The following is a 24,452-nucleotide window of genomic DNA, read 5'->3' as shown; positions in this document are numbered from 1 at the left end:
GTAATCTCATAACCAATTAGTAATTAAGTAGTAATAGCCGACCAAAACACCGTTCTTTCTCATCACCTTCTTCTTCCTCCTCCTCCTCTCATTCTCTCTCTCTCTCTCTCTCTCTCTCTCTCTCTCTCTCGTTCGTCTGAAAACAATTTCTGTGTTTCAACGAACGTCAACTTCTTATACGCGTTTCTCTCCCTTTCATCTCAGTTATACTACACCGCCCTTCTTTGACTCTCTGACTCAACCTTTCATACTTCAATTAACACACACACACACTCTTCAATTCTCACACCCCGCAAAGCAAAATCATATCTTCATTCATTTTTTCATTCATTCACAGAGACCATACTTCAAAGCTTCAATCTTTCATCCATGGGTTCCTCTTCTAAGCTGTTGTTTTTGTCGATGACGATGCTGAGTTTGTTACTTTCTCGATGCCATGGATACACCACATTCGGCTTCAGCATACATCACCGGTTTTCGGATCAGGTTAAGGGCATTTTGGGAACTCAAGGATTGCCTCAAATTGGAACTCCTCAGTACTATGCTGCTATGGCTCACAGGGATCGACTTTTTCATGGCCGGAGACTCGCCGCCGGAGATCGAAAGCCGCCTCTCACCTTCGCCGCCGGCAATGATACTGTTGACATTCCTGCTTTTGGATCGTATGACAAAATTCCTCACTCACCCCTACTTGCTAATTTGATTTTTACTCCTTTTGTTTATGATAATTGAGGAATTAGTAAGAGAGCTGAACAAAATTTGATTTTTTTAAGGAAAAGATAGAGAATTTTGTTTTTTGAAATCAGAATCGAAGTTTTGACTGTAGAAGAATATGCTGTGTTTTTTCTTTGTTTCAGGGGAAGAAATTGTATTTGATTTGATCCATTGGTAAAACCATATCATGCTTGAAGATTCTGACTTTTTTAACACACTTTGCGGTTTCAAAAATGTTTTCCTTTTGTTTCTTTTTTTGATGAAAATTGTTGCTAGTTGCATATGAATCTTTATCTTTTTAAACTTTACCTATCTTCAGTCAGTTGTTTTTTTCTCTAAAAAATAATAACTCTATGATGGGTTTTGTGAGGTATACTTTATGTTGCTGTGTGTCTGTGTATTAATAAGTAATAACTTCTTCTCATTGTTTTGGATTTCAGTTTGCATTTTGCCAATGTTTCTGTTGGAACACCACCTCTTTGGTTTCTGGTGGCATTGGATACCGGTAGTGATTTATTCTGGGTACCTTGTAATTGTAGCAGTTGTGTGAGGGGTATAGAGACACAAAATGGAAAGGTACATATACACATACTCTCTTTTCTGGTTAAGATCATGCTCTAGAATAATTGTATACCCGAGAAATGCTTTTCTGTTGACAAATTTCGTAGAATTCACATAGCCATTACTATTAAGTATTAACAGAAATGAAATTGAGATCACAAGTTTGTTTAGTTATTTCGGGAGCTAAATTAATGGTTTACTTGAGAAATGTTTTATGTTACTAGTATGTTTGGCTTGGTAAAATTGAAGAGTGGTATGAAACTTAAATTTGCAAATAATAGGTTAATGGATTATCTTGATGGTTAGTATTGGATTCAATTTGTTGGATAGGTAGGTTTGAATTTGATGGTTTACTTTTTTTCTTCTTGCAGATTGATTTTAACATCTATGATATTGATCAGTCTTCCACTAGCAAGAAAGTTCTATGCAATAGCAGCTTGTGTGGTGAACAAAAACAATGTTCTTCCTCTAGCAGCAGTTGTCAATATCAAGTTGACTATCTTTCGGCTGATACTTCATCTAAAGGATTCTTGGTAGAGGATGTGTTGCATTTGATTACAGACGATGATCAAACAAAGGATGCTAATGCACGAATTACTTTAGGGTATAATTCTAAGAACTTCCTCAGAAATTTTAATCTCTTTGCGTGTGAAGGCATATCTTCTGTTTGTTTCTCCTTTACCAACATCCTTCAAGGTTGAATCTTCTTAACATTAACATATAGTATGTGCCATCCTATGTATTGCAGTTGTGGCCAAATTGAGACCGGTACATTTCTAAATGGGGCAGCTCCAAATGGTCTATTTGGACTTGGTATGGAGAACATGTCTGTTCCTAGTGTTCTAGCCAAACAAGGCCTTACTTCGAATTCATTTTCAATGTGTTTTGGATCTGATGGTTTTGGAAAGATCACGTTTGGGGATAGCGGCAGCTCAGACCAAGGAAAAACTCCATTCACTGTCGGGGCATCACAGTACGTCTCTTTCTAATTTAAACAATAAATTGTAACTTGCACCCTGAAATATGCAAATGAAATTTGATTAGTGCTCATTCAATCCCGTTCTTGTTTCCAGTCCAACTTATAACATCACCATTACCCAAATCATTTTGGGAGGGAATGCTGCTGATGTTGAGTTCTATGCAATTTTTGACTCTGGCACCTCATATACATACCTAAACGACCCGGCTTATTCACAAATTGCTGAAAAGGTAATTGTCTACATTGCATGTTCTTTATTTTAAGATGGCGCCTGAATTTTCATGTTGCATGGGTTAAGATTTCTTGGTATATTTGCAGTTCGATTCACTAATGAAAGCACCGCGGCATTCATCTCAATCAACTTCTGATCTCCCCTTTGAATACTGTTATGACACGAGGTGATTTCACTTGAGAGAAACCCTTTCAAGTTTCAACCCCTTTCCTACCCATTTTAAGCAATCAAACACTGATTTTGACTTTACGTGCAGTCCGAACCAGTCAGTTGAAGTTCCGGAATTGAATCTAACGATGAAAGGTGGAGATGATTATCCTGTCATGGAACCAACAATAACAGTTTCTAATGGGGTGAGAACATTTGGTTTCAATATTCTTGTTTTGCAATTTCTAAGTATTCTCAGCTTTCTTAAATCTTAACCACCACCTCTCTTTGTTATATATCCACAGATTGCAGAAATGATTTGTTTGGCGATCGTGAAAAGCAACACTGTAAATATTATTGGACGTAAGTATCTATTTCAAAGTTTATCTTCTTCTTTCTTACTTGAGTAAATCAAATATATGGTAGTCAATTTCAGTAAGGCTTCCATTAAATCATTGCTGAAGCATTCATTCTATTTATCTTCGTGCAGAAAACTTTATGACCGGTTACCGTATTGTCTTTGATCGCGATAACATGAATCTTGGTTGGAAGCAATCCAATTGTGAGTACATTCCACCTCTTTTCTACATTAAATTTTGTTCATATTGTGATTCTTCTTCTCATTAAGTTTTACTAAACAATAGAATATGATCTTCTCAGGTTATGATGATGTACTCACCAGTACATTACCTGCTAACAAATCACACTCTCCTGCTATTTCTCCTGCTGAGGCCGCCAATCCGACAGTTACATCGGACCCATTGAGAAATTCTGGGAAGCTTTCGCCTAGTCGCTCGTCCAGGATCAAACCTATTTTTGCACTTATGATTGTACTATTTCTACTTTAGACAATTTTTTTTTTGCATTCTTCATGTTCATTCCATGAGTATTATTCAAATTTATAGGCGATTTTATTTTTAGTTGACCACACTAGGAGCCATATTGCTTCCATTTTTCTTTTATAGCATTAATTTTATTATGGTTCTGTATATAGTGCATTCATTACACAGCATAGTTGTAGTCTTATAGAAATTTCCCTTATATTATTCTTTATTACACATCAGGGGTCAGTTTGATGGCTCTTTTCCCCCTCTTAACACTGTTGAGATGTTTTTTCACTCTGGCTTGGACTTTTTTATTTGATGGATTAAAACCTTGCATTGAAGCATGATCTTAATAAAGTTGATGGAGAGCAGAAACATCTTGAACAGATTTGTATCTATAATAAAAAGCCTTACAACTTGTTTAAATTAATGATACTCTATGATATGCCACAATATCTTGGTAATTATAATTTACAACTGATAATATAACATTTTTTGCACTAATAATCTGTTATGGTTAAGTTTGTTTTGATGCAACATGTGATTAATCTAGTAAATATAATCTTATTGAATGAGTATTAAGTGAACGAAATATGACCTCATTATTCTGTTTGGGGTTTATTAAAAACAGAACAGAACCGAGATAGAACAAAAGATGATTAAATTTTAGAGTTAATATATCTTGATACACTTGGTTAAACTCGAGGAGTGGGTTAATAATTACTACTGTCCTATTTTGCAAGTGTTCAAGTGGAATAATATTCTCAAGTATACCAAGAACAAGATTTGGGTCTGCATTCAATACAAATTGGTATATGTAGTTAACTTGTACAACAAAAAAATGAATCAGCACCATAATTATTATGTGGATTCAAAATTTCAAATGGATCTATTAAATAACCAATCAGAAGGTTCTTGGCAAAAGATTGAACTATCTTAACCTTTAGTCCTTAAAGATTGTATAGCATTTTGAATGATCTCATTCTTCCAAGTTTATGGATTGAACAAGGTTGAGAAACTAATGTCTCTTTCGCAATTTTCCATCTTTCCTTGTCTTATCATCTGAGGGCAATTTAACTTGCTTTGATTTCATCTTAATCGATTTCACTAAAGATGACAACTCGTGCTTATCTTTCTTTGTTCTCAAAACATCTGATCCTTCTTCCTCACCCTTCTTCGCCATGCCAGAATCTTCAGAGGACAACTGTGCTCCTCTAGGAGGCTTCGCATTCTCCCTTTCCGCTGATATTTCCGAACTACCCTTCTGCTGCTTCTGTGCTAGTTGCCTGACATATGCCGCACTCCTGCAAACACCCGCGGTTATACTTGAGAAAAAAAGTAAATAAATCGTTTAAGTGAACAACAGATACAAAGCGTCTCGAATTTTGGATAGTCCCATCTAGGAGATTTAGGACATACCAATCTTGGCAACTATAACTAATGTCATCAAAGTTACATGCAGCTATTAGAACCAGATCATTAGATCAACCAGTCAGGAACAAGACTCATCATAGCATCATTAAAAGTTAAAACTAGAAATTGCTAATCTGTTAGATATGAGACTGGTTGCTAGCTGCATGTGAGGAGATACATATCTAAAATAACATGGTAATAAGAAAGTCGAGAAACAGGAGCAGCACAGGAAATACCTCTTAAATTGTGGGTCAGTTGGATCAATTACATAGTCAGGAGAGAAAAGAGATGCAAAACGCGGATCATCATAAGTACTGCTTGGTATTTTAGCCTCATCAATGGCATTATCCTTCTTTTTGCCCTTTCCTTTTTTGAACTTGAGATTATATCCCCTAGGGCCAGCATCAGTTCCATTGTCATCAGCAAGTAATAATTCAAGCTCTTCTTTGCTTGCTTTGTCAGCTCCATCAATATTTTGGTTCTTATTCTCTTCATTTTTAGTTTTTGCCTTCTTCTTTACAGCAGGCTCCTCAACAAAGAAATCATCTGCATCTTCAGCAGCTTCCTGATCAGAATCATCACTACTATCATCATCTGATGAAAACTGAGATTTGTTTTTCCTGGCCCTCTTTTTCTCACGCCTTTTCCTCAGATACGCTTCCCAAACTGTTTCTGATTGTTTATCCTTCTTTTCCATAATATGTTTGCTTATATCTTCTAACCCCGTATTGAAGGTGACCTCCATATCCTGGGGACCATCCTCTTCACTATCTCCTTCTGAACCATCACCAGCTTGGAGTAAAGAACGGTATTTTTCTCGTTTTTTTGCCTTTTTATCAACTTGATCCTTTGTCTCATTGTTATCTTCTTCATCATCATCACTTGCACTCTCATCAGTGTTCAAAAATTCATTCAATTCCAACTGGGCCAGCTGTTAAAGAGAACAGAAGAAAAGGAAAAATCAGGTTCCTTATAAAGCAAGTTATATAAATAATATAAAACTATATACATGAAGAAAAGGATCTTTTCAATTTCTCTCCCTTGACATGAAGATACATAACAATATAAACATAAGTGTACAAGATAAAAGGTAAAGGCATAAAAGAAGCTGTACTAATTACAGTAAAGTTAAGACAAATTACACCGACCTGTTCATCATTGAATTTCCGTTTCAAGGTCTTCGCACGGAGAGGTTCATCCTCATCCCAAGATAGATTAACTTTACTGTGTTGAAGTGCTCGAGAATAGAAATCTTTGCACTCATAGTTTGCAGGTGCCTAATCAGAAAAAGAATCAATAACTACCTATTTGTTTCAAGGTGTGATTTTTCTAAATTCTAATTCAAAGCTATAACATAGTGACAGGCAGACTATCATCAAATGCTAAATACCTCTGTAGCAACATCCCGAGGTGGGTGCTTGAATTCCATGTCATCAGGAATAAATCTCAAGTCAAGTGCATTAGATGATTGTATGAACTCAAGACCATCACATTCTTTGTAAATATGATCTGCTGTGGCAACCGAATCACATTCCACCACGGCAAAATAGTACCTGGAGTACCAGAAAGAACCAACCAAGGTACATAATAGTACTCACAGTAAGACCAATAAAATCACTATTTAAAGCCATATTTAATCGAAGGTGGAAATTAAAATCAGCAGCTTTTCTTCTATGCGAAGCCAAGATGTCCTTAACACAAGCCATATTTACCTCATCCTGCTCTTCTCATATTCACGCAGCTTCTCATTGTAAATATCATCATCATCGCTGTCATCGTCACTGTTTTCCTTTTCATCATCAAATAGACCAATGGGGCCATGAACTTCCTCCTCTTTCATACGCTGGAGACCAAACTCAGACGGATAGACAGCTACCGATTCGATCATTCCATTAGATGGGACAAACGAACTTAATAACACATACAAGTCAACAGCCTACAATGACAACAAAATAATCCAATATTGAACCCTAAAAAATTCAGAAAAATCTACAATATATCCAAATAACCAACCAAATAAAAGCTTGCTTGAAGCACATTATCAAACTTGATGAATTACGCACCTTAACATACCTCCAGTCCATGTTAACAACAGCAAGCCTATGTGTCTCTTGCTCAATCGCCGGCACCTCTTCCTGTCGATACAACACACAATCATCATCACAAACTCAATTAAGAAGCAAAAACATCCCAAATTTTTCAAATGATTCCGACGAATAACAAGCTTAACGAGCTCAAAACAAGCTCATTCAATCACACCTTAAATTCTGTTTGCTAATATCCTATCCCAATTATTGAGAAAATAGAAAAAAAATCATTTTTTTCTCATCTAGAGATCTTTTCAATTTTAACCAAACTGAGCTTAAACAGCTGCTATTTAACCGTTGCAGAATCATTACCTTCACTTCAGATTCTTCCTCATCGTAAGCCTCCACGTCAGCACCTTCCTCATCTGCATCTGTATCCGTATCCGTATCGGCATCAGACTCCGATTCACTCCCCTCTTCCGACTCAGCCGATTCCGACTCAGTCCCTCCTCCTTCTTCTTCTTCTTCTTCTTCTTCTTCTTCTTCTTCTTCTTCTTTATAGTAGTGTCTCAGAGAAGCGTGAGTGGAAGGTGGGCCCTTCTTGGGCCTGCCCCTCTTGTCAACGGGGGCTTCACTGGGCCGGAAGCTCTTATCTGTAAACATTCGGTCGAATCGCGAATCGATAGCCACCTTGGTTTTGTGTTTTGGCGCGTCTTCGCGGAACCGAGGATCGGTGTGAAGCGACGAGAATCTAGGGTCGCTGATGACATTATTGCTTCCATCGTTGTTGTTATTGTTCTTCTCATCAAAATCGTTGTTGGAATTGTGCTTCTCGCTGTTGTCCTTCTTCTTCTTGCTCTTGTTCTTCTTAACATTGTTTTTGGATCCCATTCTGTGCTTGAATCCAACGACGTCGCTTCGTGGCGGTACTGGAGTTTGCAGGGCGCAACAGCAGAGGGAATAAAAAAGAGGGTTTTGATTATAAATGAAAAACGTTTCGTTAGTCGTTAGGGTTTTAGCCAAGTTTTTTGAATTGTGGACTCGGGTTTTTTGCTTCGGGCCAAGTCCAACTAACAAACACTTCTTTTCGTTATTTTGTTTTTCTATTTTTTTTTAACCGACCCAAGTTGATCGGTCCTAAGCTCCCTTGTCCACTTAAATAAATGTCACCACATATAATAATTTATTGGCCAGTTACACATTCTTAGATAATTTTTAGAACAGAAAAGTTCTGCATACAAGCCCTAATGACTTGTATGGTTTACAAGTTCATTAACAAATAAAACTCCAAAACATGCTCCAAGGGTTACATTGTATACACGCGCTATATAGGGATCCTGCGTATATTTAACTACCAAATTTAAAAGATTTGTTTCCTTCTTCATTTTCGTTATTTGCAGATTTACTCGTTCTTCTTCTCGCGAAGCTTTCCCTGGTTTCTATGATCGTTCTTTTCCTCTCCTTTCTCACTCGTTTCTTCTTCGTCATTTATGTTAGTTCCTCTCTCTGTAACTCCAGCTTCATTTTCTATTTGATTTTTCATTTTCTGAAATCAAAGTTTGAATTCGTTTTGAAGATAATGGATGATTCAACCTCAGATTGTCAGTTGAATTCAGGCGAAGTGGACTATGAATTTGAATCTAACGAAGTTTCTGAAGTTTGATTTACATAAGATTATTATGAATTTTGTTGCAGTAATTTGTATAGCATTGTGTAGGTGAATAATTCGTGAACATTGACTGTCAAAATAATGCATGAAGATAAATCTGCGGATTGAATGTAATGTATTAGTTTTGATTAATTTTCTGGAATTTATAGCAGACGATCAGGTATAGATCAGAACTTTTTTGGGTGTATTTTTGAGGGAAGTGTGGGTGTATTTACAGTTTACTGGTTTTTCTGTTGTTTTAACTGAGTTGTTGTGGTTCAGGTATATTATATCAGACACAATTGGGTGTGTTTCTAGTTTTTGACATTGTGTATTCTGCAACTTGTGCATTTACAGTTTATGACTTTTATTTTCATTTTAGTTGAGTTGTTGCGGTTTAGGTGTATTATATTAGACATGATTGGATGTATTTTTAGTTTTTGACATGGTATATTCTGCAGCCTCTTTCTGTTGTTGATGACCAGTTTGTTCCCAAGGTTGGAATGACCTTTACCACCCTTGAAGATGCTGAAAAAGTTTACAGGAACTACGCCAAGACTGCAGGATTTTCTACAAGAGTTCGGAGCACAAATAGGAAGGGAAACGAGATTAAGAACCAATTGATTACATGTAACAGAGTGGGAAAATAGAAATCTAAAATATCTCAAACAGCATAGGAAACTAAGCATGTCCATTCGTCGTACAATAGAGAATAACGAGGAGGCTGATATTAGACTAAGCAAAACTTACCAATCATTTATTGCGGCTGCCGGGGGTCATCGCGAGTTATATTTTATTGAAAAGGATGTGAGGAATTACATTACGAGAGAAGTGCGAGAAGCGTGGGTGTGCTTAAAGACTCATTTGATAGGAATTGAAATGATTTTCTACTGAATTTTGGTCTTGTGGACAACAAGTGGCTTTCAGGTAATGTTTGTTTAAAATCTGCAGCAGAGGTGTAAATTTAATTTTTTTCGGGTGTATTTATAGTCTGTGTTTGGGTGTATTCTGCAGATCTCTATGAAGACCGTCATATATGGGTTCCAATCTATCTGGATCACCACTTCTGGACAGGGATGAGAAGCACACAAAGGAGCGAGAGCATGCATTCTTTTGGGTGTAAAATCAGTGTTCTTTTGGGTGTATTTCTGAATTTTCTTGTATTTCACATTTTACATATATATACATATATATACTTCAGAATCTTGTTTTCATGTTATAAAATACTGTTTTTTTTACAACGGTTTAAGGGTTTTAGGTATTAGGGTTTAGGGTTTTAGGGTTTACGATTTATGTTTTAGGGTTTACGGGTTAGGGGTTAGGGTTTAGGTTTTAAGTGTTTAGGGTTCAGGATTTTAGGGATAAAGCATCAGGGGGATAGATTTTTGGGTGTATATTCAACTTTCTTTGGGTGTAAAAAATGACAGGTTATGGGTGTATATTTGGTTTGATGTTTTCCTTCATATTATAGTACTTGTAATTCATACATTTTGAATACAATAGAGAGAGGTTAATTATTGAAAGAAATTTTATAATAAACTGGATTATAATTGGAAAATTTTTACAACATGTGTTCAATTTGTTACATAACTATATAACATTTACATTAATCATTGTTAATATCCTTAGAATCTATCTGACAATTTGGTGATGCACCCTTAGCGGCGGGATGTGCATCAAGCCACCGAATCCCAAATCCCTCACAATTATTTTCTTCTCCTCACTCATGTTTCTGAATTTATCACTTAAGAGATGTGTTGTACACTTAAGGTCTTTGGTTTGCTGTAAACAAAAATAAAATTATAGTTAGATATATTTCTATTATATAAAACTGATTTCATGTAAGACATATATTTGTTCTTACATTTCTTCCAGGTTGGTTTCTCGCTGCCATTTTTTCTGAAATGCAAAATACACCCAAAGATATCAGTAAGATACACCCATATATATGAGTCAGATACACCCATTGATAACAGTAAGATACACCCATAGATATGATTCAGATACACCCATATATATCAGTCAGATACACCCATAGATATGATTTAGATACACCTATATATATCAGTCAGGTATCACTCAAACATGCATCAATATCAAGCAACATTACAAGGTCAAGCAATATACACCCATGGACAAGCAAATATATGCAAGTGCTGACTATTACAGTATATCAGTTCAGAAATATACACCCAACATTTTATGCCATATACACCCAACAAATTACTCCATATACACCCAATAAACTACGGAATATACCCCCAAAAATCAATTACCAGGAGAACTAGAACAACAAGAACAGTAACACCTACAAGAACGAAAAAGAACAGTGTAACATAGAAGCAAGAATAACAGTAAAACCTAAAACATTATAAACTATAAAATGAGACGTAGAGCAAGAAGAACAGTAAAACGTACAACAACATAGAAGAACAGTAGAACCTAGTTCGAAATCTGAAAAATATACAGGAATGGTAATGTAACGTACCTTGAGTATTATAGCTTTGTTTTCTCTGGAGATTCTTGATCGAGAGTTTTATGGTGTGTTGATGGAGTTTTCGAATGTTAGCGACGAGTTGTATATCTTGAGTTTCGAATGTTGCTCGAAAATGGAAGGGTTGCGTTTTCTCTGAATGGCTTTGAGAAGTGGAAGAAGTGGAAGAGTCTGCCATTAAGGGGCGGTTTACGCGAAGAGAAGCATAACAGTTTGAGTGGGAGCGCGTGAATGTTACGCTCCATTCAATATAATTAGTGCGCGTGTGGAATATTTGTGGGTTGGGGGCTTGTACCACTTGTAAGGCCTTATTGCTTGTATATGTAGCAGGCCCGTTTTTAGAAATGGGTTAGATAAGATTATAGTTTTCAATAAGACTGGCAATTCATACTCTACCCGCGAGTATCCAACTCAGTCCAACCCGTTCGGTTAGGGTAGGCTATCCGACCCGCTGCGGGTAGGATATGGTACGGTCCGGGTATGCCTGCGGATAGGGTAGAGTACGGGTTTAGGGTGTACCCTATCCTACCCTACCCGCACCTCATATATATAACACATATTTTATAAAAATTGGGTATATAGTGAAGGAAGTGAAAGTTGAACCCACAACTTTTCTTATGTAATGACTTACAATGAGTGAACAACCACTAAACTACTTAATTAATTTAGTAATTTAGAGTGTTATGCTTTTATTTTTTATGTTATTAATATATATAAATTTTGAAATGATTGAATTTTATATTTACTTTGAAAAAATTTGATATTTCTTCGGGTAGGGTAGGGTTTAGAACTTTAAGGCGCGGGTAGGGTTAGGGTTGAGAGATTTCCAACCCACGAATAAAGTATGATAGAGTTTTAATGAAATTTTCAACCCGCGGGTAGGGTTAGGGTAGGCTCCAAACCCTACCCTACCCTACCCTACTCTACCCATTGCCAGCCCTAGTTTTTAAGTGTAATTATCCGTGTAAAACTATTATCTTGCCATGCACGTGATAAGATTGAAATTATAATTTTAAATTTTTTTTAATTAATTTGAATTACAATAATTTGATTAATAAAAAAGTAATATATTATGCATTGTTTGATTTTTTTTAATGTAGTGTTAATTAGATTAACTCTAAAATAGTTATTAATTGGTTTTAATAATCTACTTTCTTCAATAAATCAGACATAAATACTGAATTTGATCATAAATAATATAGTAATAGTTAAATTCACCAACAAATATATTGGCTATTATCACACTATTATAAAATAAATTAAATATAAAAATTATTAGCACTTATAAATTTATAAAATTGGACTGTCTTTGATTTATGTAAGAGTGTATTTATCAAATAAACTTAAAATATGAACAAAATTTTTTTATAAAATAGACTTAATATCACTTAAAAAATCATAAAAAATATTTAACTTACTTTATTTATGTCAACTTCTCTCTCTCCCTTCTCTTTAAAATTATAATTTTAATTTTTTTCTTCTTTATAATTTCAATCTTGTCACCACAAGGGTTTATCACAAAGATTATAGTTTTAGATAATTTTGCTCAATTTTCACTTTTCACCAATTTATCTCTTACATTTCTTGTGGGTTGAAATTAAATTATATGTGAATAAATAAAACAAAATAAACTATAATTAAAAATTAAAAAATATATTAATAAAAAAATTGAGATAAGAGATGGTGGTCATGATAAAGGCTCCACCTAAGGGCACCATTATTCATGCTACCCTTGGCCCTTGGGTACACCTTAGGTCTATGCTTTCAAATTTCAATTCCCTAGTAACTCAATGGGAGACTACATTTTTCTAAAGTGATAAAGTTGACAAAAAAAAAAGTTCAAGTATTATTAGATTTTAAAAATTTATAAATTGATTAAGCGATAAAGTGATGAAAATTTATAAATTTAATTATGATTAACTCTTTTTTTGCAACAAACTCTTTTATCTTATTATGTTATTATTACTTTTCTCATTTAGAAGTGAGTTTTTTTTCTAAAGTTTGGTAATTTTTTTTGTGTGTGTCTCGAAGTTCTTTTATTTGTAAGTATTAAAGTAGCGTTTGTTTTGAGGTACTGAGACAGAGACCGAAAGACTGAGATTCAATATCGTATTTGTTAGTTTAGAGACTGGTACTAAAATTTCTGTTTTTGTCTCTAAAATTTCAGTATTTTAGTACCTCCAAAAAGTTGGGACATAGAAGACTGAAATTTTTAGACATAGAGACTGAAACTTTAATAATATTTTATACTTAAAATACTTTTATTTCAATTAATTAATTCTAATTTTACCCTTTGTGCAAATTAAATTAGAATTTTATTCTTGTTTCAATTCATGTCTCCCATTTTGTACCAAACAGAATACTGAGATTTATTTCAATCACTGTCTCTTAGTCTCTGTCTCTCAGTCTCAATCTTTCTGTCTCTATCTCTCCACCAAACACTACCTAAATACCATGTAAACTTAAGTAAAAAAATAATAATAATAAATAAACTAAAAAGAATATGTATAAATATGAATAAATACAAATACACATGTTATCTACCAAAAACATATTTTAAATAATGTTTGTTGTTCCCCTTTCTGGAACTTACCCCAATCTCCTCCATGCTCTTCTTCACTGAACTCTGAAGCTCACAATCCACCTGATTATGGCGCTTGCTCACTATTTGATTGCAGTTCCCATTGAACCTTCCCCTAAATCCCCAAAATCTTCCTTATTGAATCCACCATTTTCAATTTCATCAAACAGTTTAAACTTGTTTCCTTCTCTCCCTTCCAAACCTCATAAACAACACTCTCTATTCTCCAGATTCCGCAGGGTCACCCATAAAGGTGAAAAAAATTGCTGCTTTCTTAATCTAAATTGTGGTTATTTGAGTCAAATCGGTTCTTTTTTATGTGGGCAACTTTTTATTTCTTATACTTGCATTCAAGGCATTGCATTTGATTATATGTTCAGCTACCCTTTTTTGTGAAGTTAAAAAAAATGATTTTTTTTAATTTATTTATTAAAAATTGATTTGTTGCTTTCTCAATTTAGCTAAGGCTAAGGCACAAGAACCTGAAGTGAGTGCAGCTACTGATGCCTTTACACAATTCAAGCATCTGCTTTTGCCTATTACTGATAGGAATCCTTATCTCTCTGAAGGAACAAGACAAGTGAGTTTCTATGATGCACCTTCTTTGATTCTATGTTGGGATTGAAAGTTTTTTTTGACCTAGTTGATGATGGTATTGTGATTTGTGAATATGCAATTTGAAACCAATTCATTGAGAAACTTGGGGTGTTTTTGTTTGTTTTACAGAGAATTCAATACAAAATAGTCACATTTTTGTGAGTAATGGAGAAAAAATATCATCTGAAAATGAGAATAGAAAACAAATCAAATGGGATCTTTTTTATACCTGATAGAATCCTTGACATTTTCTTCCCATTCTTCACCAAAGATTAACTTGTGGTTAATGTAATTTTCATTAGGCTATAGCAACTACCACTGCTTTGGCAAAAAAGTATGGAGCTGACATTACAGTAGTAGGTAAGTCATCATATCACTTGTATTCAAATCCTCAATTCAAGTTTGGAACTTTTACTTGGAGTTTTGATTGTACACCAAAAATGCAATTTTATTGTGTATGAATAATTCTAACATGACCCAAGAAAAAGGCCAAAAAAGAGTTCCTCTTGTAACATTAGTGAAGGTCTCAACACTTGTTCTCCACCACTATTTCACATCTTTAGTTCTTATGTTGCTTATTTGTCACTAATAGAAGTGTTTTCCTCACAAGTTTACCTACCCCTAATGGCTTAATCTCTCCTTTTAATCTTTCTTGACTTAATTTATTTCCACAGAACTACACCCAAATCCAGTTTCAAATTAAAATCTGAAGAAAAATCCTTTTTCATTCTTTTGCTTTTTGATGATTTGTAAATTGAGAATTTATTTGGAGCGATCACCATACCCTTTACATGTTTATATGCTTTTGCAGTTATTGATGAACAGCAGAAAGAGTCACTACCTGAGCACGAGACGCAACTATCCAGCATCCGCTGGCATATTTCTGAAGGTTTCCAAAAGCAATTCTTTGTTTTGTTTATAGTACTTGGCATTATGCATGTTCATGCCCTTTGAAGCACAATACCAATACTAAATTTTCTTGTTTGGTTAATATCCTTTCACGGTAGAATCTTTCATAGAATGGTTTGGTATTATGTAACATGGGAGGTTTGTTTGCATAAGCTTATTTTTGGATTCACAGGTTAAAAAGTTTATAACCATGATCTCCCTGTGATAGATTTTGGAACCCCCCCCCCCCCCCCCCAAAAAAAAAAAAGAAGAGTAGGAGGAGAAGAAGATTATTTTCTAGTATATAAAGGTTACTAAACATGGTTGTATTGATGTAGTTGTTTTCATAGAGGTTTTGTGAAACTTAATTATGCATGCCGTGATTTCAATCTAATAGCACATAAGTTTTTTAATGTGACGAAATCTTGGCTATCATAGTATCAAGAATAATGAATTGATAATTTCATTAGATTTATTTGCTCCATTTGCTAGTCAAAAGGTTTTCGGTCATACATTCTCTGGTAATTATTATATTATTTTCTCTTCTATGCAATGATTATTTATATGAATTGTCTAAATGGTCATTTCCTAATAGATTTCACTAGGTTTGTTTGATATATGTCCCAACAATATCTAGGTAGAAAAAGGATTTCATTGTTGTATCATGTCCGGGAGCTTCGAGTGATTGTTCGATCTGTTTGTTCTGTATTCATAAAACATATATACAGGTGGATTCAAGGATTACAACTTGCTCGAGCGGCTCGGAGAAGGGAGCAAGCCAACGGCGATCATTGGCGATGTTGCCGACGACCTCAATTTGGACTTGGTAGTTATTAGCATGGAAGCAATCCACACAAAGCATATAGATGCAAACTTGCTTGCCGAGTTCATTCCATGTCCTGTTATGCTTCTGCCATTGTAGTTTCCATTGTTTTTGATAACATTGCAGGGAATGCTTTTATCCTGGTTGCTGTCCTTTCTGCAATCTTGATATTCCTTGTTCTTAGCATTTGATTTGATTCTACAGTTTCTAGGATAATTTTGTTGAAAATGTTTGATTGCATCTTTTACTAAGATGGGTTTATATGTATATATGTAATGCAGAACATAAGAGGATCATGTTACAATTTTCCTTTTTTTGTTTTGTTGGAAATATTTGATAACAAAAAAATTTAGCCAAAATCAGTCGGAACTTGTTTTATCTGGCTGTTTATTTTTTTTGGCTTTCTACTGTTACCGTTTTTTTTTTTCGCAAGTTTTATTAAAAAATATTGAAAAGGTAAGGGTGTTCGAATTGAGTTTTTCACCTTCAGTCTTCAGAATTTTGTGAAGGAAAAATTAAAAACACAAATCAAATAGACTTTTAAGTTTGTTTATATTTTTAATGAATTGACTGTATCAATAATTCAAGAAAAATTCTATTATTGTCTTTTTAACAAGTTTGTTAATTTACATAGAAAAAGAATTTAGAGTAAATTACACTAGATAACCCTCTTAAGATTAGATTATATTACAAATCTGGGTCACCTCACTGATTACTGTTCACATTCACAGTAACATGAGTAAAAAAGTGAAGTAATAATGATATTTGCACTATATTTGCTTATATTTTTTATCAAATATTTTTAATATAAAAATAGAAGATTATATAAAAGTGATATATATAAATAATGAGTGAAATAATTGATATTTATTTATGGTTATACATGTCACATCTATTAATAAAACAATACATGTTAGAAACACACTTGTTTGAAAGCTACATATAATTAAGACTTAATTAGTATGTAGTATATGGGGGAATAAAGCTAAACATAAATATATTTAAAGGTAGCTTTCATTCAATTTTCCAATAGTGAAGCTTCTTCAAGAATTTGTTGATTTATTTTGGATTTTGTTTCAGTAAACCTTATTACTCAATCTTCGTTGAACAACATGTTATTATTTAAGAGAATTCATACTTTTTTTTAATGATAATTTGATGCTGATACAAAATTGTACAAATTTAAGCAGTTATAATTTGACCTGTAACTAATTTGTATCCTTGTTAAAATCGATTTGGTATTTGATTTTTGATTAATCCTATTAAAATCGTTCAATTCAGTTTGATGCTTAAAACTATGGTTAATAGTGATATTTAAATAAGATAACAAAAAATTTGGGTAAAAATTAATTATCCGTACAAAGTGGATTCTCAAAATTTTTTTAATTAAGTTCAAGATTGTCATGATAATGTTAGATATTTTTATTGATCTTAAATCATCATAATTAAAAAAGTGACAACATAACAACAATAGAAAACAAACGAGAGAGATTTAAACACAAACATGAATTTGGTTTATATAATAATAGATACATTAAAATCATTTCTATATATTTATGAACTCATTTTTAATATGTATTTTATATTTTAATATTTATTTTATACTAATAATTAATTTTAGTGTATATATAATACAGTTAAATTATTTTATATAAACGCCTTATATAAGTAGCTAGTTAATAATAAATAAGTAAAAATTAAAAGGAAAAATTGGTACTTAAACTTGGATGCCAAATTCAATTAAATGGTAGTAATAACAATAATATTATTTGTTTACAGTATCAATAATTCAATTCAATTCAATATACTAGAATCAATAAGATAAAAAATTAAAAACAACTCCAACCGATTTTTATTTTGAATTGAATTATAATTTTAAAACTACCTTATTAACTAGTAGCATTCGAAAATATGAATGAGTTATACTTATATCTTTCAGCTGCTATCATATCTTATCTTATTTAATATGTAATATAAAAATTTTGAGAATGAAGAGAGAGAAAGAAGCTTGAAAAATGAAAACACGTTTTGGTGCCAAACAGAGCCTTAGGTTCCTATAAATGCACACACACTCTTAACAAACCTCCTCTTCTTCCACCCTCTTCTGCTTCTCACTTCCGCGATCACACAGCGAGAGAGAGAGAAAGAGAAAGAGAAAGAGAAAGAGAGAGAAAGAGATCGGAATAATCAAACCGAGCAACGAACCCTAACTAATTTCGTGTTTTCTTCTTCAATCTGTTCTCGGTCACGTGATCACTCCCAATCCATCACGTGATTATTCGATTCCATCATCGTTCCGATTCCAATGGCCATGACCGGTGCAGGTGCTCCTTCCAATCATTCACCGAATCTCACCGTCGTTGGAACTGGAGGCGTTGGTTCCTCTGCGTGGAGCCACGTCGTCGCCGCCGCCGCCGCCGCTCCTCCTACGCAGCCGCTCGTTGAGGCTCCAGCTGTTTCTGTGAATTCTGTGCCGCCGGAGGAGCCTGGCCGTGAGGGGTTTGACAACGGCGGGAACAATGGCGCCGGTGGAGCCGGGAGGAGGCCTGCTTGGAGCAAACCCTCGAGTGGCGGTGGTGGCTCTTCTTCGTCGGAGGTCATGGATGCAGATTCTTGGCCGGCGTTGGTGGAGTCAGCCAGGGCTACGGCGAAATCTCCCGCGCTATCGGAGACTGCTGCGAAGGGCCCTGTGCCGGAATTGCAGGTTGCGATTTTTGTGTTCCTCCTTTCAGATTTTGATTTGATTTGGATAAATTAAATCACATTGTTAGTAATTTCAATTGTTACATTATTTATGATTGTTAAAGCTTTCAAATCCTTTATCGGAGGAGTTCTTAGCTGACAGTGATCGAAAGTTAGAGAATAACCTAAAGAATAAGAGAAAATAAACGAAAAAGAAAAAAAATGGTATTGCTTGTTATTTTTAGGGCACAATCGGGGTAGTTCTAATTACGGAACAAATAAAACAGTAGTTGATGTCACTGAGGATTGAGTATTGCTAGAAATTGCGTTTGTTCCCCTTGATTTTACTTTCATGGATGTTAGTTATTGTTTGTTTGTTTAATGTACACACTGATGGTTATTTGTTTTTGAGTGATAATTATAGAATACTGGGAGCTCTGTTCCTTCTTCTCCACAGAGGCAAGTTAAGGACAATGCAGGCATGAGCAATGCAGTGCCGACTCACCAAAGGACATTTAGAAGGAACAATTCAAATACCTCCTCTAATGGAGGCCACCCACAGCAACATTCTGGTCCTCAAGGTTCTGTCACTGCATCAGGGCCCCAACACCATGGCTCTAGGACTGGATTTGGGTCTAGTGACCACCCTCAGCAGCGTAATGACCATCCTCAGCGTAATTCGTTTAGAAACCGGAATGGTGGTCCACATCCTCGTGGAGATGGGGCTCACCATCATAATTATGGTGGCAGACGTGATCAGGGACATGGGCATCAGGACTGGAATGCTCATCGAAACTTCAATGGCAGAGACAATTATATGTCACCGAGATTTGGTCCGAGGATGGTGCAAGCTCCGCCACCACCTCCTCCTAATCACTTCTATGCTGCACCCCCACAGATGAGGCCTTTTGGGGGCATGGGGTATTCTGGTAAAATTTATAAACGTTAACATGCTATTTAATGTTTTAGTGTATGGATATGTTCTGATGTTTACATGCATTTTCAGAACCACCTCTTCAGCAGATGGTGTACATGCCATCTCCACACCTGGATTCACTAAGAGGTGTTTCTTATATTCCTCCAATACCACCAAATTTGATGTATTATCAACCTCCTGATCCGCACTTGTATACAAAGATAGTGAACCAGATTGATTATTATTTCAGGTAATGCTCATATTTTTGTTAGCTACAGTTTTCATTTGGTTGCTTTACTGATTTTAATATGATTTGGAAAGATGACTGCATACATGCAATAACTGGTTTTGCAGTAATGACAATTTGATCAAAGATCTGTACTTGCGGCAGAACATGGATGATCAGGGGTGGGTTCCTATAAGCTTGATAGCAGGCTTCAAGAAAGTAAGCTATTGTTCTTCTGTTGTTTCTAGCTATTAACTATATTAACTACTCCTCTGCTCCTTTTCTATCATGAATGGGGTTGTTTGTTTGAATTTATAGATGATTAACACCGTAACTTTTTTATTTACTTATTATCCATAAATAATCAATCTACTCTTGGAGTATTCAATTATGTCTCTGTTATATGTACTTTGATGCGACATCTGCTTTGTTTGAGAACTTTCCTAGCAAACATACATGACTATGATTTATGTTTCTATGGTTGCAATATCAATATTCATTGAATTAGTGTTGATAGATGGAAATTGATATTACAAACACATTGTATTTAAAGTATGCATATTAAAAAAATGACAAGATAGAAAAGGTGAAGACCTTCTCAAAAATAGTAATCTATCTTAAGATTATATGTAATTATTTAACCTTCTAACTATCGTGGAAATTTATTTGTTGCTGGATATTTGAGTTGTGTAGAATCATCTGCAGTTAGATGACCATTAGTTTGTATTTAACAGGTTATGCAGCTGACTGATAACATCCAGGTTGTGTTGGATGCTGTTCGAACTTCATCCGTCCTTGAAGTGAATGTATATTTTCTAAACTCATTAGATGTCAAGTTCTTAGTTCTAAATTCTCAAGGTTGAAGGATTTTTTCATATTTATTGTTACGAAGTTTAATCATATTTGTTTTTATTTCAATTATAGGGCGACAAGATAAGGAGGCGAAATGATTGGGCCAGATGGCTCATTCCCCCTAATATCATGAGTTCTCAGACTGTTGGAAGGTTGGCAGAACAGATTCAAGGCATTGCGCTAGAGTCAACTAACAATGACAGTGCTCAAGGATTAGATGCTTTACAGAATAGGCCATTTGGGGAATTAAATAGTCAACTTCTGCCCTCCACCAGCGATGGTGGTCAAGCTGGGATTCAGGTTTCAAATCACTCAATTTCTGCGCAAAACTAGTTTCAGATGTTCTAAAAAAGATTTTTTGGAGAATATTCTTAGGGCAAAATGGAAAGCAGGTATCTATCATGGTCTTAATTTTTACATATGGGTGGTGCGATGCAATTTCTCATGAGGTATATAGAAAAACATGATTGAGAAATGGGAAGGAAAAATCCCTCAAAGAATAGACACAATTTTATACATTATATCAAAAATATATATATACACGGCTGTCCTACTCTGATGGCATGATGGTGGTTGTTTGTTTAAATCAGGGGATTTGTTTTTTTACTTTCTTCTTTCTTTTTCCCCAAACCTTCCCCTTAGCTATTTTTTAAAATCTTTGGGGTCAGTTTCTCTCCTTGTACCTGCTATAATTGGGTGTTGAATGAGTTCTCTATGCTGCTGCAAGTGAAGGGTGAAGATGGCTGTCTGTGGTGGAGATTGTCTCTGCAACTGCTTCACAGATGATGATTGCATGATTTTGCAATCACATGTCTGGAATGACTTGGTCTTTAGACCTTTTTTTTTCTAATTTGTTTTTTTTTTTAATTTAAACTCACATTTTCTTAGGTTTAGATCATCCTTAAGGGTTTATTTTATTTTAAACTTATGGGGATTATGATAGACTTTTGAAGTTTGAATGATGTTTAACTGATCCTTATGACAATTTATTTTTATTATGTAATTAATTTGATTTATTGTATGATGTTGGTATACTTTATGATGACTTATTAACATTAATTGGTATGTACTTATGAATTTATTCGGTTCCATGTTCGTTCAACATTTTATATAATTTTGATTTTTTTGAAAAAAAAAGTGTTTTGAATATTACCAGTTAGCAATTGTATTCTAAGGTGTGTTTATGGCAATTTTATATATTTTTAATTTAAATTTTTGATAGAAATTTCTTACAAATATTCCGCAACTTTATACAACTGTCCAAGAGTTACATATTACAAGGAAAGTTCAAAAACTAATGGTAATAACTAAATGTCAAATAGGAGAAAAATTGCCAAAAAAAAAAGAAGAAAATTTTGGCGAACTAATAACTTCTTGATTCCACGACATAATAGTAGAACATGATTTGATTCCACATTAACACTAAATAAACTTGGCATAATAGTAGAACATGATTTGATTCCATATTAACACTAAATAAACTTGGCATAAAAAATGGGCTCTTAATACCAGGATAGCCCAAATAGCAGACTTTATACAATAATTTATACAAGTCAGTAATATGATACATATGGTTTATACAATAATGAGTAAAGTATTGTTTTTGTCCCCAATGTTTGGGATAAGTCTTAAAGTTGTCCTTAACGTTTTAATCGTCCTATTTAAGTTTCTAATATTTCAAAATTGACTCAATGTTGTAACAGAATTGACGGCAGGACAAAATTGAGACGATTTTGAAACATTAGTGACTTAAATAGGACAAAAACGTTATGAACAAAAACAATACATAAAAACTTTTTAATTTAATTTTATCTTTCAATAATATTAATTTTTTAATGTACATAATATTCAATTGTTTTTTAATTACATCTAAATAAATTACACTTAATCACATTACTTTCATTTTAAATAAATTTATTTTTTTATAATTTTAAAGAATTTTGATACATTAGAGACAAAAGATATAATTTATATTTTATTATATATATTATTTATTTTTTTCTGCAAGTTTATATACTAGTCATTCTACAAACATTTCATGATAACTAAAAATCTTTAAGAGTAAAATTATAAAAAATTAATTTATTTAAAATGAAAGTAATATGATTTAGTGTAATTTACTTAGATGTGATTAAAAAATAATTGAATACTATGTATAGTAAAAAATTGATATTATTGAAGGATAAAATTAAAATTTATTTCTATGTATCATTTTTGTCCCCAACGTTTTTGTCCTATTTAAGTCTCTAACGTTTCAAAATCGTATCAATTTTGTCCCGCCATCAATTCTGTTAACGGATTCCTAACGGCAGGACAACGTTGAGTCAATTTTGAAACATTAGGGACTTAAATAGGACGATTGAAACGTTAAGAACAACTTTGGGACTTACCCCAAACGGTAAGAACAAAAACGATATTTACTCTACAATAATTTATACAAGTTAGTAATAATGGGAAAATTATCACGTATTTATGTTCTTGTGTACTATCACGTTTCCAGCAATATTTTTTATCTTCTAGTGAGTTTTGGGATTACCATATTAACTCTTGAAGTAGATATGAAATTATGTAATTAGCCAGCTGAAAATAGTTCACATAGAAATAACAGGATAGTTCGCTTCAAATGTTTGTGGCTTAATTAGCGGCCTAGTTTTGACTCATTCAAAGTATATAAGAATAGGAGATAGAACGGCTCAACATTCCTATTTGCAATATAGAGTATTTAAAAATATTTTGATTTTTAAGTAAATTTAAAAACCATTATTTTACATATTAATATTATTATAGAGCAGTAATTGAATATGTTAAAAAAATTAATACCGATAAGATTAAATAATTTATTAATAGGAAGGAAATTAAGTATAATTAGAGTAAATATTTATAAACTATACAAAAAATTTTATTCAATCTGTATTTATAAAATATTTTAAATTTATTTTTTATTAATTTATTTAATTTGTATTAATTTTATTTTATTACAAAAATATTTTTGAATAATTATTGGAGATAGAAGATAAAAAAATATAATTATAAGAAAATGGTGTTAAATTTAAATATGACTATATATATATATATATATATTGTTTTAAAAATTATTTTTTCTTTGTACTTTATTTCCTTTATTTGTCTTGTTAGTTTACTATTATTTTATTGTTTTAAATTATGATTTGAAATTAAGTGCTTTCTTCTTTTAAAGTAATATATTCAAACTATATTCTCTTATTACGTTGTTTTAGTTATTTTGTATTTTTAAATTTGTTAAATTTTCTTGATATATTTCTTATTACTTATTTGTATATCCATATATATGAAAAATTTTAGGGGATCAATAATTATTGGTATTTTTTGTCATTATTTAACCAGTATAATTATTAAATTATTTTTAACAAATAAATTTTATTAATTTAGATATGCAAATTTTAAAAAATATAAGTACAAACGGTATTAATTCATGTGTACAAAATTCTAATAAATAAGAAAAAAATACTCCAATTTTAGTTATTTTATTTGCAATTATGTTATTGTATATTGTAACATGTTGATTTTATTAATTATATGTAAAATTTTAATATAAATTATATCTTTTTAATAATTATTAAAATATGTTTATAAAATAAATAATATATCTATAATAATTATTTAAGAATATCTATACAACAAACATCATATACATATATATATGAAAAAATGATAATATTACTCTCAAATTAATAAGTAATAACACCACTTTCTCTTAATTATACCTTTTTATTTTATCTTCTTTCAAATCTATTTCAGAAAAATTATTCAAGAATATTTATATAATAAAATAATAGTAATACAAATTAAATAAATTACTAAATAATAAA

General features: G+C 33.1%; 4 protein-coding genes across 4 annotated transcripts; 3 read left to right on the top strand and 1 right to left on the bottom strand.

Moving 5' to 3' along the window:
- On the top strand, nt 1–3,887 carry LOC112796871 (aspartyl protease family protein 1). Its single transcript, XM_025839533.3, has 10 exons — nt 1–662; nt 1,155–1,290; nt 1,647–1,879; nt 2,024–2,248; nt 2,349–2,484; nt 2,573–2,652; nt 2,743–2,839; nt 2,939–2,996; nt 3,124–3,195; nt 3,294–3,887. Exons 1-10 carry the CDS (start codon nt 370–372, stop codon nt 3,479–3,481), a joined length of 1,518 nt encoding a protein of 505 aa, XP_025695318.1. The 5' UTR covers nt 1–369; the 3' UTR covers nt 3,482–3,887.
- Nucleotides 3,888–4,228: 341 nt separating this feature from the next.
- Nucleotides 4,229–7,964, bottom strand: LOC112796861 (pre-rRNA-processing protein esf1). Its single transcript, XM_025839521.3, has 7 exons — nt 7,270–7,964; nt 6,934–7,005; nt 6,583–6,806; nt 6,261–6,423; nt 6,019–6,147; nt 5,107–5,801; nt 4,229–4,761 (listed from the first exon to the last, which is right to left on the bottom strand). Exons 1-7 carry the CDS (start codon nt 7,786–7,788, stop codon nt 4,476–4,478), a joined length of 2,088 nt encoding a protein of 695 aa, XP_025695306.1. The 5' UTR covers nt 7,789–7,964; the 3' UTR covers nt 4,229–4,475.
- A 5,613-nt stretch (nt 7,965–13,577) lies between these two features.
- Nucleotides 13,578–16,322, top strand: LOC112796854 (uncharacterized). The gene is made up of 5 exons (XM_025839513.2): nt 13,578–13,873; nt 14,082–14,200; nt 14,520–14,577; nt 15,029–15,106; nt 15,834–16,322. Exons 1-5 carry the CDS (start codon nt 13,690–13,692, stop codon nt 16,025–16,027), a joined length of 633 nt encoding a protein of 210 aa, XP_025695298.1. The 5' UTR covers nt 13,578–13,689; the 3' UTR covers nt 16,028–16,322.
- A 1,560-nt stretch (nt 16,323–17,882) lies between these two features.
- On the top strand, nt 17,883–21,693 carry LOC112796847 (la-related protein 1C). The gene is made up of 6 exons (XM_025839499.3): nt 17,883–18,632; nt 19,035–19,539; nt 19,617–19,776; nt 19,881–19,971; nt 20,487–20,558; nt 20,677–21,693. The coding sequence occupies exons 1-6, from the start codon at nt 18,234–18,236 to the stop codon at nt 20,935–20,937; spliced, it is 1,488 nt and encodes a 495-aa protein (XP_025695284.1). The 5' UTR covers nt 17,883–18,233; the 3' UTR covers nt 20,938–21,693.
- The last annotated feature ends 2,759 nt before the right edge of the window (nt 21,694–24,452 follow it).

Source organism: Arachis hypogaea, chromosome 1 (assembly GCF_003086295.3).
Source record: "Arachis hypogaea cultivar Tifrunner chromosome 1, arahy.Tifrunner.gnm2.J5K5, whole genome shotgun sequence".
Taxonomy (NCBI): domain Eukaryota; kingdom Viridiplantae; phylum Streptophyta; class Magnoliopsida; order Fabales; family Fabaceae; genus Arachis; species Arachis hypogaea.
This window is presented reverse-complemented; position numbering and strand designations above follow the sequence as displayed.